Below are 17,027 nucleotides of genomic sequence, written 5' to 3'. Positions count from 1 at the left end.
GAAGAGATGGTTAGATTCTCTCTTATTGGAGATGGTCATAACCTGGCACTCATGTAGCATATTTGTCACTTGTCAGCCTAAGTCTGGATATTGTCCAAAACTTGCTGCATATGGATATAGACAACCTCAGTATCTAAAACACTGCAAATACTGTTGAACATTGTACAAACATGTTGGCTCTGACATTATGATGCAAGGAACATCGTTGATGAAGCAGCTGGAGATGTTTGGTCCTAGCACACTACCCTGAAGAACTCCTGCAGTGATGTACCAGTGCTGAAATTACTGACCTCCAAAAACCACAACCATCTTTTAGACCAAGTATTACCCCAGATCAAAAGAGTACCTTTCCACTGACTCACATTAACTGTAGTTTTTCTAGGGCTCCTTCATATCACATTTGTTGCATTGATATCAAGGTCAGTCACTTTCAACTCATCTTTAGAGTTCTTTTTTGTCAATTTTGAATCAAAATCAAGAGCTAAGAGGCTCTGGTAGAACCAACTGAGTGTCACTGAACAGGTTATTGCTCAACAAAACGGTTGATCAAACTGTGAAATCAGAATCCCCTTAAAATAATGCTAGGTTTTGAAACTCAGCAAGGTATTCAAAATGGCCATAGTAATAGAACTTTGAGAAATCATCAAAGTGCTCTGTTGAAGCTATGCAAGTGGACTACTTCTTTTTCTATCCTACACCAAATGGCCTATCAATTCAATTGACCTAGTAGAAGCTTTTTTTAAAAAAAATTCTGATTCCTCAGCCTTTTTAAAATGTTTAAAGAACGGTATGTTTTAAAAGTGCTTAAATCATAACACATTAACAGACTTTCACTACTGTCTAAGAGGGATGATTAGCATCAGAGCAGATACAATGGAATGAATAGTTTCCTTCTGGGCTGTAATAATTCCATGACTTTTCCATAAATTTATGATTCTGGGATTAAGGCCCTTTTCAGAGCCAAAGTGTAATCTCAGCAGTACGATTAAATAGTCCTGTTAAATTTTGTTTTCCTTCCTTTGAAAACCATGCCTCACCCTTTTTCCCCTATCAGCAAAAATGGGATCTATTCAAAATGGATCTGTTCATTTACATCCAGTTTCCACCAACCAAAAATAAAGGACCATCAACTTTGAAAGTTTGGCCAGGAGTATTTTCCAAGATACTAGTCAACTCTTGTATATACATAGTCACAGCTAATAAGCCCCCAGAAAAAGACAAAGTTACTTGTGCTTCATTGATTTGATTAACTGGCAACTCAGTTCAATAGGAGCTACCAGTCAGACAAACAAATGAACAAGAGGAAAGCAGTCTGGATGCTGGGGAATCTGAAATAAGAACAGAAATTCTGGAAACACTTAGATCATTTAAAATCATGATAGGCTGTTCTCCCCTTAGAGTGAAACAACTGGTAGTAAATTTAAACTGAGGCTCAGTACACCTCAAGCAAGAGGCCTGCATGGTTACCTGAACCAGTACAGGATAGAGCCCACACTACTGGAATCACTCTGCATTGCAAACCAGCCATCCAGCTCGCTGAAGTAATCCATGACAAAAACTGTGCCAATATTTCAGTTTGGCAATCTTTCATTAGAGTCTGCCTTGCTTAAAAACTCAGTCAGATCTCTGTACAGTTCTGGTTATGATGAAGGGTCACTAACTTGAAATGTTGGGCAAATCTTTAACTTGTATAAATGAAAGAATTTTGAGTGAGATAAAATTGGGCTATTAACTTAGTTTATCTCTCCACAATACTACCAGACCTGGTGAATGCTTCCAGAATCTCTGTGTTTATTCTACATAATCAAATGAATTAGAACATGTTCATATTTGAGCTGTATAATTTGGTTGCTCTCTCAAATTTACCAAGACCTTGTATTATTTACATCACTTAGGCTCACACATGGTCTGAGTGTAGCTGAATATTTACCTTTTATATTTTAAATTATGAATCAATACCAAACCAGGCATAAAAAGATATGTTTCATTAATGCTTATCAAGAATGTTTCTTTTAACAAAAGTCCACATTTGTTTCCAGTATCATCATAAATCATTCTAAAATTCAGCCAAGTAATGACCACCAGGAATAGTACATTCTATTTCCAATGTATTATTATGGCAACTGCTCTTCCCTAGACCACAAGAAATTACAGAGAGTTGTGAACACAGCCCAGTCCATCTTGCATATCAGCCTTCCATCCATTGACTCAATTTATATTTCCCACTCCCTTGGGAAAGCAACCAGCCTAATCAAAGACCCTTCCCACCCGCGTATACTCTTTTTCACACTCTTTTGTTGGGTAGTAGATATAAAAGTTTGAATACAATTATGAAAAGCTTCAGTTACAGCTTCTTCCCTGCCTTAATCAGACTTTTGAATGGACCTGTCAAATGATAATCCTGATCTTTCTCTTTCTGTACCTTCTTAACGGCTGTATCCTGAACACAGTAAGCACGCCGACCAACACTTTTCACTGTATCTCGGTACACATGACAACAGTAAATCAAACTCAGCTCCATTAGATGGTATAACATGTCGCAGGAGATTTTAAAGGAATACTTGCAATTTAAAATTACAAGCTATGAAGTATGAAAAGTTCTTGTCACTGATTTTTTCATATCAGATCTTAGAAATCTCAACACGACAGACTGCACTTGATTCAATTAAATATTTAATGAGCAACAAGTGTAGGTTCAGACAAAGCAAAATGAAATTCAATGCCCAAAAGACTATAAGACTATAGACTGTTCATGGAGCCATAGCCAACAGGATGAGTGCTCCAAGGGTGTGTGTTAATCTGTAAGCAGTTCACCTGATTTAAGTTACAGTTTCAAAGCATTTACATGCCAAGAACAAGGAGGAGGGAAGATTTCTTTTTGTTACTACAGCCCTAAAGCAGGGTGAATTACAACAGTGAGAGTACTACAAACTGCTTCAGCAAACATTTATTGTATTTTTAAGAATAAAAGTTGCCAAACTGAACAAATTTAAATGGTGAATAAGTTTCTTTTGAAACAAATCATTTGTAATTTCCAACTTTCTGCCTATTCTCATCTTCAAGCGAACAGTACACTATACGTACAGCTTGAAATCATGGCTAGGACTGATTTAACACAAAAAAGGGAGGCATTAGTCTCAGTCTATTTCAATCCCTACATCTTGGCTTGGATTTTCACAGAGGATATATCCAAACTGGTTGGTGTGGCTCCAGATTCAGACTCCTGCCCCAATATCTGACAGAAATTATTTTTGCTGGGGTTGATGAAGGTAATGGGCATAGGATGCAATTCAGACTGAAGTCCCAAATTGAACAGGGCTATGTTAAATAAATGCTGAGTTCAAACAGACCCCCATATTCACTGCAGCACTGCTCAAATACTTCATTGTTATGAATTTTTAGATTAGACGTTAAAAACCTCAAAAGACAGATAAGATCTGTATTGACAGTTAAGCTGTCAAATTATTTATATCTCTTGCCTTTTAGAAATTGAGAATAAAAACCATCTGCCTGAGTCTGAAATTTGAAGAAAATCAGTTCCAGCAATTACAACAGATCTTGGTTAATATAACATCGAGGGCTATCATTAGTTTTGACTCCTGACTGCTTTCCACAACCTACCATTATCACAGTAGTGTTGGGTAGCTTTAAGTTCAGTGTGATTGGCAGCTCAAAGAGGCTACTAAATTATTAGTAGTCTTTAATGTGGGGTTGTGAAGACAAATGTTTCTTTTTAATCTGGGACTAAGCATTTCAGGGGATAAAAATGTATGTAGTGGGCTATCATAAATGAGAGGTTTTTTTAGTGAGTTTTGTAATAGCTAGTTTAATATTTATTTTATTTCAGCATGGCTCCTGTGGTCTGCCCATGATGGATACTGGTTGTATTCACATGGAGGTTGAAAAAGGAAAAGGGCAGGACATGAGTTAGTATGACTTGGCACTAAGTTGGTATTGGGTAAAGGTACGATGGTCAGGGTCATGAGTTGGCACAAAGTTGGCAAAGGGGCTATAAAGGGCCATGAGGGTAGGTAGGGTGCTAGTTGACATGAGTTGGCATGTACGAGCATGGGGATTGGTTGGGATGTTGTCATGACTCAGTTAGGAAGATTGCATGGATAATCAAGCTCCACAAATGTGTAATTATCCAATCAAACCACCAGGATGATCAATTTTCCTCAGTGATTGCTACAACTAACCAACAGGCCAGGCAGCATCTGAGGAGCAGGAGAATCGACATTTCGGGCATAAGCCCTTCTTCAGGAGCCTGCATTCCTGAAGAAGGGCGTATGCCCAAAGCGTTGATTCTCCTTCTCCTTGGATACTGCCTGGCCTGCTGCGTTCTTCCAGCATCACATTTTTCAACTCTGGTCTCCAACATCTGCAGTCTTCACTTTCTCCACAACTAAACAAGTATGTAATAGAGATTGGAGTCATATCTTATCATATCCCCCATGTACAAACCAGTTATGATAAGTCAAATTCTACATTGGTTATTATTCTGGATGTAGGTTTGCTCGCTGAGCTGGGAGGTTCATTTCCAGACATTTCATCACCCTACTTGGTAACATCTTCAATGGGCCTCAGGCAAAGCAGTGTACGTGATTCCTACTTTCTATTTATATGTTTGGGTTTTTTTGGGTTGGTGATGTTATTTCCTGTGGTGATGTCGTTTCCTGTTCTTTTTCTCAGGGGGTGATAGATGGGGTCTAACTCGGTGTGTTTGTTGATAGAGTTCCGAATGGAATGCCATGCTTCTAGGAATTCTCGTGCGTGTCTCTATTTGGCTTGTCCTAAATGGATGTGTTGTCTCAGTCAAAGTGGTATCCTTCCTTATCTGTATGTAAGGATACTAGTGAGAGAGAGGGTCATGTCGTTTTGTGGCTAGTTGGTGTGATTATTATACATAGGAAATCATGCATTTGTGCTTGAGCAGGTATCAGTCTTTTGAGATTGTAAGTAAGCATTGCTACAGCACAGCACAGTATAGCACAGTGAGATTCCTTCTGCATTTGACTTGTTTTACATTTGGCTTTCAGATTTTTCATGCTAATTTTCCTATCTATAAAAAAAACCTTGAAAGATAGATAATATGGTTACCTGTCTTGGTCCCAGAATTTTCCAACATTCTGACAGAGATATCTCTTACATGTGGTAATCATCTGATTGGTAACCTTGACAAACAGAGAGGTCATATGCTCTGATGTGTTGTAATACTTTGAGATGCTGTGGATCATCCGAATACTATTCATCAAATTGGGAATATGTTCAACCATAGTGACCTGAAAGAATAAAAGGTGTATTTTACATTGGATGTGAAATCTTCTGCACTCACAAGTAGTAAATTGGAGACAGGATAGGCATTTAACTATCTGGGTGCATGCAATAGACCTCCAAATTATTAGAAATGAAAGCATACATCTTTGACCCAACTTGGTTCAACTAAGTAGGAGACATTGTGATTCTGGTACTGGAGAATGCAAAGAGCAGAGTGGACCAAATGGTGTCTGTGGGAGAACACTTTGATATGAGTCATCTTTGGAATATGCTGATAATGCGTTGCTGGAAAAGTGCAGCAGGTCAGGCAGTATCCAAGATTCTCCTGTTTCTTGATGCTGCCTGACCTGCTGTGCTTTTCCAGCAACACATTTTCAGCTCTGATCTCCAGCATCTGCAGTCCTCACTTTCTCATCTTTGGAATATGACTACCTCTAACTTGACCATCACATCAGACATATCATTAACTGACTGTATTATAAAATTTAGATTAGCAAGGGAAAAATGTGTGGAATTAAGGTGGAGGTAATGGCTTTGTGGTATTATCGCTGGACTGTTAATCCAGACAGGCGAAAGTGGGTACTGCAGTTGCTGGAAATTAGAGACAAGATTAGAGAAGTGCTGGAAAAGCACAGCAGGTCAGGCAGCATCGAAGAGCAGGTAAACCGAGGGCTTCCTGATGAAGGGCCTTTGCCTGAAGCATTGATTTTCTTGCTTCTTGGACGCTGCCTGACCTGCTGTGCTTTTCCAGCACTACTCTAATCTGTCAATCCAGACACCCAGGCAACGTTCTGGGAACCTGAGTACAAATATCACGTTTGAAGATGGTAGACTTTGAATTATAAAACAAAGGAGAAAGTGAGGACTGCAGATGCTGGAGATCAGAGCTGAAAAATGTGTTGCTGGAAAAGTGCAGCAGGTCAGGCAGCATCCAGGGAGCAGGAGAATCGATGTTTCGGGCATAAGCCCTTCTTCAGGAATGAGGAAGGTGTGCCAAGCAGGCTAAGATAAAAGGTAGGGTGGAGGGACTTGGGGGAGGGGCGTTGGGAATGCGATAGGTGGAAGGAGGTTAAGGGAGGGTGATAGGCCGGAGAGGGGATGGGGACGGAGAGGTTGGGAAGAAGATTGCAGGTCAAGAAGGCGGTGCTGAGTCCGAGGGTTGGGAATGTGATAAGGTGGGGGGAGGGGAAATGAGGAAGCTGGAGAAATCGGCATTCATCCCTTGTGGTTGGAGGGTTCCTAGGCGGAAGATGAGGCGCTCTTCCTCTAGGTGTCGTGTTGCCATGGTCTGGCGATGGAGGAGGCCAAGGACCTGCATGTCCTTGGCGGAGTGGGAGGGGGAGTTAAAGTGTTCAGCCACGGGGTGGTTGGGTTGGTTGGTGCGGGTGTCCCAGAGGTGTTCTCTGAAACGTTCCGCAAGAAGGCAGCCTGTCTCCCCAATGTAGAGGAGGCCACATCGGGTGCAGTGGATGCAGTAAATGATGTGTGTGGAGGGGGCAGGTGAATTTGTGATGGATACGGAAGGATCCCTTGGGGCCTTGGAAGGAAGTGACGGGGGAGGTGTTGACACAAGTTTTGCATTTCTTGCGGTTGCAGGAGAAGGTGCCGGGAGTGGAGATTGGGTTGGTGGGGGGTGTGGACCTGACAAGGGAGTCGCAGAGGGAGTGGTCTTTCGGAATGCCGATAGGGGAGGGGAGGGAAATATATCCTTGGTGGTGGGGTCTGTTTGGGAGTGGCGGAAATGACGAAGGATGATACGATGTATCTGGAGTTGGTGGGGTGGTAGGTGAGGACCAGTGCAGTTCTGTCCTGGTGGCGATTGGAGGGGCAGGGTTCAAGGGCGGAGGAGCGGGAAGTGGAGGAGATGTGGTGGAGAGCATCGTCAATCATGTCTGAGGGGAAATTGCGGTCTTTGAAGAAGGAGGCCATCTGGGTTGTTCGGTGTTGGAATTGGTCCTCCTGGGAGCAGATGCGGCGGAGGCGAAGGAATTGGGAATATGGGATGGCATTTTTACAGGGGGCAGGGTGGGAGGAAGTGTAATCTAGGCTGAGACAGAAATGTTGGTCAGGGAGCACAGTGGTGTGCTGAAGTGACAGGCGACTGGAAGTTCGACATCATTTTGTGGACAGAGTGAGATGTTCTGCAAAAACACACTCCCAGGCGGCATGGTGGCCTCACAGCACCAGGGACCCAGGTTTGATTCCAACCTTGGGTGACTGTCTATGTGGAGCTTGCACATTCTCCCTGTGGCTTTGTGGGTGTCCTCTGGGTGCTCTGGTTTACTCCCACAATCCAGGGGAATGAGTCTGAGTGGGCTACTCTTTGGTGGGTCAATGTGGACTTGTTGGGCTGAATGGCCTGTTCCACACTGTAGGGATTCTGGGTTCATTATTACATTATTTGAATTGTACCCAGCACAGTTCACCTATTTTTTTCACTCTTAGTTCCTATTATAGTATTCAGTTTTCCTTCTGTCCTGGCTTGCTATCCATAACCTCATTTACCTACCCTTTTCATATCTCTCTGTCTTTTTGGGCTCCATTTCCAACTATTCACACATCTCTACTTAGCCCCCTCCCACACTTCAGCTTCAGCATAAATAGCACCTTTTCTTGTGGTAACAGTTCTGATGAAGAGTCACTGGACATGAATCATTAACCTCTGCTTTCTTCCCACAGATGTTGCCAGGCTTGATGAGTTTCTCCAGTAGTTTCTGTTTTTGCGTCCTGGAAATTAAGTTGTAGGGTGACACATATAGTACAGGGGGATGGAAATAACTGGATTGCTTTACAGAAAACCAGCATGTAGTCAATGGACTGAATTGTGTCCTTTTATGCTGTGAATACTTTCTGACCTTATGTTAGACAGGAGTAGAGTTAATTAGAATATCAAACTTACAGGTGTACACTTCATAAGAGGCCCGAAGAATTTGTCCAGTGTGTACAGATATTTCACATTATCTTTAGCTTCATTGGCCGCATCAGTAATATTGCTGTCCTAAGAAAAGTGAGAAACATAGCTTACAAGGAATTTATGTCCAAAAGCAGCACATTACAGAATAAATACTCAATACTTACTGAATATGTTATTTTTAAAAATGTACAACATACATGCTGACCAACTCAGTATGAAGGGTGAAAAATTACCAGTTTTCGCCAATGTTTCAATGTCCTGGACTTTGCAACTTGAAGAATGCCTATCACTTTTCTCACATGAGGGCTCTTAATCTGCTCAAGAAGGCTGAAATAAGAAAAAAAATGAAATTACTGAAAGAAAAATTTGAAGATTCAAACTCAAATATATGAAATTTCACAAAGTTCCAGTTTGATGTTGTTGCAAAACTGTAAGATAGCAAAATAGTTTGGGAAGTAGAATATTTCCATATAGGCATCTAGTGACATTAAGACATGGAATTTTCCATGACTCCATCATTAAATCTGGTAAAGAAAACAGACTGATTTGTATTTCAATATGTTCAGTAAGGGAGTCGTCCAAATAGCTGTTATTTTGGGATCACAATCCGATTAGTTTCAGGGATTAGTTATGGATGGATGGTTGAAAGAATGTATACAATTGTAACCTGGAGTCAGTGATGATGCCAGAGGATTGGAAAATGGTTAATGTAACACCCCTGTTTAAGAAGGGAGGGAGGCAGAAGACAGGAAATTTTAGGCCAGTTAGTCTGACCCCGGTCATTGGCAAGAATTTAGAGTCCACTATTAAGGATATGATTACAGAGATTGCATGGTGATATAGGGCTGAGTCAGCACAGCTTTGTCAAAAGCTTTAGAAATCTGAAGTCAGAAGGCACTTGGGAGTCCTATTCAGGATTCTCTTAAGGTTAACATGCAGATTCAGTTGGCAGTTGCAGTGTTAGACAAATGTTAGATAATGTTCAACAAATGTTGGCATTCATTTCAAGAGTTGAAAAGTGTGGTGCTGGAAAAGCACAGCAGGTCAGGCAGCATCCGAGGACCAGGAGAGTCGATGTTTTGGGCATAAGCCCTTCATCAGGAATCAGTCATTCATTTCAAGAATACAAGACCAGAGATGTATTGCTAAGGTTGTATAAAGCTCTGGCCACACCACATTTGGAATACTTGGACCATGTCTCGAAGGTTTACCATGTATCTATGTGCTGTCCTTGGAGGGGACCCAAAGGAGGTTTACAAGAATGATCCTGAGCATGAAGGCCTTATCATATCAGGAATGGTTGAGGACTCTGGGTTGGTACTAAATGGATTTAGAAGGATGAGGGAGATCTAACTGAAACTTACAGAAAACTGAGAGGCCTGGATAGAGTTTTGTAGAGAACATCTTTCTGCTGGTAGAGACTAGGACCTGAGGGCAGACTCTGTAGAACTGAGATGAGGAAGAATTTCTTCAGCCAGAAGGTAGTGAATCTGCAGAACACACTGCCACAAAAGGTTGTGGACTGTATTTAAGACAGAGACAGATAAGTTCTTGATTGGTAAGGGGATCAAACATTACAGGGAGAAGGCAGGAGAATGGGACTGAGAAATGTATCAGCTATGGTTGATCAGTGGAGCAGATCCGATGGTCTGTACATTCCCTCTCACTCTCACATGCTGACCAGTGCTGTCAGCCTTTCAACCACTCCAGTTGATAACTTATAGAAGGGAAATCACCTAAGCACAATCCTGCACAATCACTGAAAATTTTCTCTCCCTCCCATTTTCAGATCAGGCTGGCAGGCAACAAAATGGAGCAAAGCAGTATGTCCAAACTCATCTACATTTCCCTCAGAGGCAATGGTCTCCACACCATTGAGCCAGTTGCAATAGGCCTTGTGAGTATCTGAGAATATTTAGGATGAATGAATCTCTTTTTTGCTCTTTAACTCCCACGACACACTGATTCTACTGTTAGGAATGATGTATAGAATTCAGAAGTTGTGACCAAAGATTTCTTGCTTCCCACTCCACCCACTTTCTCTCAATCATATTGATTTTCAACTTTCCGATACCTAGAAAATGTTGCCTGCTCAGCCACAGGAGCCAAAGGAAGAAGAGAAAGAGAGCTATAGCAAAGTAATAAAGAAAATGCCCCTTCACATGATCGCATACTTGCAGTTGGCACCTCAAATGCTGGCACAGCATGTATCTCAAAGACAAGCAAAGAGTTGTGATCAGTATGTGGTGAGTCATCAATCACGCGTGCCAGGCCAGGGCGAATTGATAGCTCATTTTACAACTGACATGACCGCAACTTTGCAGACAAACTCTATTGCAGAGGACTCTGAAAGTAACATAATAGAACAGCAGCAAGAATAGACTACACAGCCTTTCAAACCTGCTCCAATACCTAATACAACTGAGTACAATAATATTACTGAGCTTCTGCCTCAACCCCATCTCCACTCTGCCCTCTCGTAATCTATTAATACTCTAAAATGAATAATCTCTCAGCCTTGAATATTCTCAACAATGAAGCATCTGCAACACTCTAGAATGTGGAATTTACCACTGTCTGAGTGTAGCAACTTCTCATCTCATTTCTAAATGAGAAATATATCCTAGACTGTGTCCCATATTCCAACTCCCCAGGCAAAGGTAGAACAAACCCTCAGAGTCCAGCCTGTCAAGCCCCTTCAGAGTCTGACATCATTCCATAAGATTCTCTCTCAATCTTCCAAACTTTGTAGCTCAATTAATCCAGCTGCTTAACATGGAACAACCCTCTCTTCCCTGGATACAATCTAGCAAATCCTCTTTGTATCATCACTAATCATTCCTTAAACAGATCCCAAAATGGTGCACAGTACTCAAGATGTGACCTCAGCAAAGCCCTGTATGATTGCCAAAACATTCTTAGTCTTGTACTCCAGTTCCTAGTGATGAAGGCCAATATGCCAGTTGCCTTCCTAATTGTTTGCCACATCTGCGTGCTTTCTGTTCTCCTTGTTCTTGTCCAAATCTTTCTGAACCACATCATTTGCAAGTTTCACACCTTATAATATTCCACTTTTCTGGTCATACAACTAAAGTAACAACCTTAAGCACCAGCATTATACTCCATTTGCCATCTTACTGCACACTCATTAAATCTACCCACATCTCTTTGCAGCCTCTGCCCTCCTCACAGTTTGAATTCCTAATTAGCTTTGCATTATCAAACTAATATCCATTATTCCAAGTTACTAATACAGATTGTAAATACTGACCTTTGTAGTCAGTCCGCCACCTTGAGAATGCCCATGCATTCTAACTTTCTGCTACTTGTCTATTAACCAGTCTCCAACCATGCTCATATTACCCCCAACTACAAAAGCCCTTCATTTAACTCTTTTTTGCAGTACCTTAATGAATACATTTGGAGTTCCAAGTGTAGATTAGAAGAAGATTAGAATCCTACAGAATGGAAACAGGATCTTCAGCCCAACAAGTCCATACCGACCCTCCAAAGAGTATCCCCCCAAACCCATTCCCCTACCCTATATTTACCCCTGACTAATGCACCTAATACTATGGGCAATTTAGCTTGGCCAATTCACCTAACCTGCACATCTTTGGATTGTGGGAAGAATCCCATGCAGACACAGGGAGAATGTGCAAACTCCACACAGACAGTCGCCCGAGGTGGGAATTGAACACGGGTCCTGGCGCTGTGAGGCAGTAGTGCTAACCACCGAGCCACCTTGCCACCCATGTAGTATGTATAAGATATCAGTCACATTCTTAATTCATCAATAAATTCATTAAAAAAAAATTTCTTCCATAAAATCATGTTGACGCTTTCTGATCAGACTGATTTTCCAATTATATTGTTAAGACTTCCATATTAATAGATTCCAGCATCTTCCTAGTGGCTTGTGCAAGGCTCACTGATCTACATTTCCTTACGTTTATGCTCTATCATGTAATGGTCCCTTCAGTATTTACTGCTAACTTCCATTATGCTGGGTCCATTATAGAATCAATGGAATTTGAAAACTGTTAGCCAGTGAATCCATCATCTGCAAATATCTTTTCTAGAACCCTAGAGTATAGATGATCATGTTTATTAGCCAACAATCCCTTAAGTATCTGTAATAGTTTTTATTGCTGATATTACTTTTAATTCCTCATTCTTTTTATTAGGGCCTTGGTTTCTAGAATGGAATATAAATGGAATTGTATTTGTTTTAGTTCTCTTCCATTTCCTCATTCTTCAGAGTAATTGCTCGAAAAATAGAAAAGAAAATCTGCAGTAGGCCACTCAGCCCTTCAAGCCTGCTTTGCCATTCAATATGATCATGGCTGGTCATCTAACTCAGTATACTTAAAATCTCTTGCAATCTTTCCTTATTCTCTTGGCTAGTTTATTCTCATATTCTGTTTAATTCTCTTTTCATCAACTTTATATTTGGCCTTTGTGGGTTTCTAAAACTCTTCGAATCCTTAGGCTTATTACAATACTTCACAACATTAAACACATTTTTTAATCTAATGATATTGTTAGCTTCTCTAATAAACCACAAATGGATTTTTCTTGAATTTTTGTTTTTGTTATTAAAAGGTATTTCCGTTGAACATCTTGATTCTTTTAAATGAATGTTTCCCACTGTATATTTACTGCAGTACCTTTTAATCTATTTATGCAATCAAACTTAGCTATGGCTCCCCTCCTTGCCAAGTAATAGACTTTAAGAAAGCTTCAGACTCAATTTTGTAATTTTCAAACATAATAAGGAATGCTTTGAACCCTTTTCTCAGTGGATCTTTTGCAATGAGATTACTTGTTAACTGATTTATTGCAGAACAATATCTAAAATAACTTTATTTCAAGGTCAATTCACAGCATATTAACTAAAAACAAAGAACAGTACAGCACAGGAATACGCCTTTCAACCTACCAATTCTGCACCAACACAGAATTATTCCAAGAAACTGTCAGGAAACATTGTACAAATGCATATTCTAAAGTACCTTTGCTGATTTATCATGGTTGTCTAAGGATTAAAATTCCTGTAATTAATATATTACTTTTCTCACAAGATCCATTTTTTTTCCACATTTCTTGCTTCATGTTCTGTTCAGTACTACAACACTACTAAGGAGTGCTGAAAACTACTTCATTCAGTGTTTTCTGACCATGCTTATTCTTAATATTCACCCATAATGATTCTACTTTCTGATCCCCGAGCCAAGGTCCTTTCTTATTACTGTCCTTAAGTCATCCTTTAGTGTCAGGGCTCCTCCTCCTTAATTTAAAATTGCTTTCCTCTTCAATATTTGAGCCCTGAAATTTTAATTTCCCATGATTGACCACCTTGTTAACATGTCTCCGTAACAATTGTTAGATTTGAATCATATACCTAATTGTGCCAATTGTATCTGTCTTATTATGAACACTTCATGGATTCAAATAAAGAGCTTTTAATTTTTTTTCCACCATTATTCTGTATGTCTTATTCATTAAACTCTGTGACTTCCCGAATATGAGGACTGCAGAGGGAGTGTCTTTGTGGTTATCTTTTTGAGAGTACAGTCAGTGGATTAGATTAGATTCCCTACATTGTGGAAACAGGTCCTTTGGCCCAACCAGTCCACAGCGACCCTCCGAGGAGTAACCCACCCAGACCCATTTCCCTTTGACTAATGCATCTAACACTATAGACAATTTAGCATGGCCCTGCACATCTTTGGACTGTGGGTGGAACCGGAGACACGGGGAGAATGTGCAAACTCCACACAGTCAGTCACCCGAGGCTGGAATTGAACCCAGGTCCCTGAGTGCTGTGAGGCAGCAGTGCTAACCACTGAGCCACCGTGCCGCCCAGAATTCTTATAAAAGATTTTTAAATCTCCAATTGTAAACATTCGTTCTCTGAACAGACATTTAAATTGATTTTCAATTATAGGATGTAGTTTATAACAAACTGCCAATGATAATAGAGACTTTGTTTTAGTTGGGTACATGAGCATGGATGAGTTGGGAACATAGGATATCCATCGAGCAGCACAACATAGCCAAGACAGTTATATTTTGAAGATGAAATTTCTGGGTCTCAGGAAGGTTACAACCATAAAGGTAAAGCAATGCAATTCTAGCACAACTACTGCACAAAGTCAATGTCGCACAATAATGAAAAGGCAACTCTTTTAAATATCCTCTGTGCTCTTGGCACTTAGAGAGGATCCCAATTACCAGCAGCTATTGAAAGGTTATTGCTGAACTTAAACAGTTCCATTTTTCTCAAAAAATGGTACAACTCTTTTTAGGAAGTTGACCGTTTGACAAAAAGTAGAAAAAAAAATCCAAAAAGGAAGAGGCAAATCCTACTGCACCTATTGCAAATAAAGAATGTTCAACAGTCCTGTAAAATTGCGGACAGTATACTCGCAGAAACGTAAAAACTTTGGCTTTAAGCCTTATGCATGATACAGGCAAAATTTTATCAGTTAGCAAGGTTCCAAATGATAGCTGGAAAGCCAGGGACAACAATGTCTCGGCTGTTTAGAGAAGCCCTGGTCAGGTTTTATACTCATGGTGTTACCTTTAAAAGGCAGCAGCCTACCTTCAAGCTGCTGGCCAATTAGGGCCGGCAGCAGTACCACCAGGAGTGATATGGTGTCCATTGCTGAAACTGCAGTCAGCAAGAGGACACAGTGATAGTCACTGCCCTCAGAACAATGTGAGCCAGGTCAGAAGTCAGGTCCCTGCAAGGGAGGAAGAGCATCCTTTGCTGCTTGGGCAATCCTTCATGGATCTGTAATGATTGATTCTTGTCTGCACTTAGTGCAAGTTAAAACAGTTAGTAATAATTAACTGGCTGCCACAATAAACTGAAACTATATTAAAATATACCTATTAAATTTTGCCATTCTAGTCTTCCAGTGATCCAGTTCTGCAGCGGGACCAATATCATCAGCCTCCTTTCTCATTTGCTCACTTTCAGCCAAGACTTGCTCAATTTGTTTAGTCCACGACATCAGCACTCCCTCATGTTGCTCCACTAATTCGGTATTAGAAGCTAAAAGCAATTTATGTTTAAATAAGTCAATTTCAGTTATTTTACTATCAAAAATATTTCTCCATTCAATCTCCATTCAATTTTGAAATAAAACAGAGCAGCAACTGTTATGAATTTGAAATAGTTCTATTAACTTTCAATACATTAGAGACTATATAAAGCACAAAAGCAAATGTTCCCGCATTAGGATTAACAATCTGCCTATAGAGCTTCATTTTACCTTCCACAGAACAGACATAAAATTGATTTATCACAGATGCCGTGATATTCCACAAAACTACAAGAATACTTGTAAAACTTTTAAAAACTTAAACATTTTAAAAATATTTTAATAATAACAGACATTAAATGTAAAAAGAAATTTTAATATAAATTTAACAATTTACCCAAAAACTAAATCTCTCAATACTCCATTTATCCTGACAAAAATGTGAAGGTTAAATCCCTTTTCTTTACATTTATACCAAAAGCTAATCAGTTGACATTAACAAACTCTAACCCATTTAAGTTGACCAATGCCTTAGTTGCAAAATGTGGATCCATCGACTCAGTGGGTCATATGTTAAAGGAGTCAGTAACATTGAACTATGGCCAAAGCATTGTTTCCTGATTACTGGTCAGTATGGCCCATGATGATTGTCCTGTTCTTGAGGGTGAAAATGCAGGTACTGCATATATGTGTTGGATGCATGCAGATTAGGAAGATCATGACATCAGTTAGAATGTAACATTGATTAGATGCATGAATTGCTACTTTTGATCTCACCTGCTTCTACCTGCCTGCTGAGTAGCAGTCCAGAGACGTCCCTGGCACTCTCCTGCCCACCTGCAAAACAAGCAACTCCAGCAAAGCATCCACACATATGGAGGCAATCTCTCTTGCCTACTGAGCCAATTTCACGTCCCTCCATATGATTTTGCAATGCTGGCCAAACACTTTCAGCCCTTGCTCTTGTCAGAATACACCTCACGTTTAAGTCTAGCTTTAAGTAATGCAAGCCTGCTTTAATTAGATGGGCACTGGCTGCCTATTGAGGTGCACAGCCATTGTACTGGACTGCATGGCACAACCACAGAAATAAACAAGCAACACGCAAGCAAGTTTTCATGACCAATCAGGCAGAGAGTAATCCCTAATCATGATCCCACACTAATGAATTTGACCCCATTAAATCTCTAAAAGCACTAAAGCCTTATGTTGCTTCCAAGATATGTCAGCATGAACCAGCAAACCCCTTCATCGTCCTGTGTGAAGATTGAAAGGGGTAGATTTTTTTCTCTTGCGAGCATGTAAGCAAATTTGAGGACCGGGTTTGAGTTGAATCTCACTGATAAGCTCTGAATAGCAAAAGGACATCCTGAGGCAGGTCAAGAATTTGGATCAAAGGAATTCTAGTTTTCAGGGATGCCAACAATAGATTAGATTAGATTCCCTACACTGTGGAAATAGGCCCTTCAGCCCAATCAGTCCACACCGACCTTCCAAAGAGTAACCAAACAAGACTCACTTCCCTCTGATTAATGTACCTAACACTATGGGGCACTTTAGCACAGCCAATTCACCTGACCTGCACATCTTTGGATTGTGGGAGGAAACCCATGCAGACACAGGGAGAATGTGCAAACTCCACACAGACAGTTGCCCCAGACTGGAATCGAACCTGGGACCCTGGTGCTATGAGGCAGCAGTGCTAACCACTGAGCCACCATAGGTGCAGGGAAGTCATGAAATAGGGCAGCACGGCGGCTCAGTGGTTAGCACTGCTGCCTCAC

The 17,027-nt window shown here is 40.6% G+C and overlaps 1 protein-coding gene across 2 annotated transcripts in view; it reads right to left on the bottom strand.

The window, feature by feature from the left end:
• Window positions 1–17,027, bottom strand: part of dnah5l (dynein, axonemal, heavy chain 5 like) — a 362,555-nt gene that overhangs the window by 311,795 nt on the left and 33,733 nt on the right. The window contains exons 9-13 of one of the 2 annotated variants that reach the window (XM_043690231.1): window positions 16,021–16,080; window positions 15,089–15,254; window positions 8,425–8,518; window positions 8,177–8,275; window positions 5,101–5,282 (exon numbers count right to left, since the gene is read on the bottom strand). In XM_043690231.1, the coding sequence (XP_043546166.1) occupies window positions 5,101–5,282; window positions 8,177–8,275; window positions 8,425–8,518; window positions 15,089–15,254; window positions 16,021–16,080 (601 nt within the window). The remainder of the gene's footprint in view (window positions 1–5,100; window positions 5,283–8,176; window positions 8,276–8,424; window positions 8,519–15,088; window positions 15,255–16,020; window positions 16,081–17,027) is intronic. The other variant, XM_043690232.1, reaches the window with a different exon arrangement.

The sequence above is a fragment of the Chiloscyllium plagiosum genome, chromosome 5 (assembly GCF_004010195.1).
Source record: "Chiloscyllium plagiosum isolate BGI_BamShark_2017 chromosome 5, ASM401019v2, whole genome shotgun sequence".
In the NCBI taxonomy this organism is placed as follows: Eukaryota; Metazoa; Chordata; class Chondrichthyes; order Orectolobiformes; family Hemiscylliidae; genus Chiloscyllium; species Chiloscyllium plagiosum.
The sequence above is the reverse complement of the archived record's forward strand: the minus strand, read 5'-3'. Positions and strand labels throughout refer to the sequence as shown.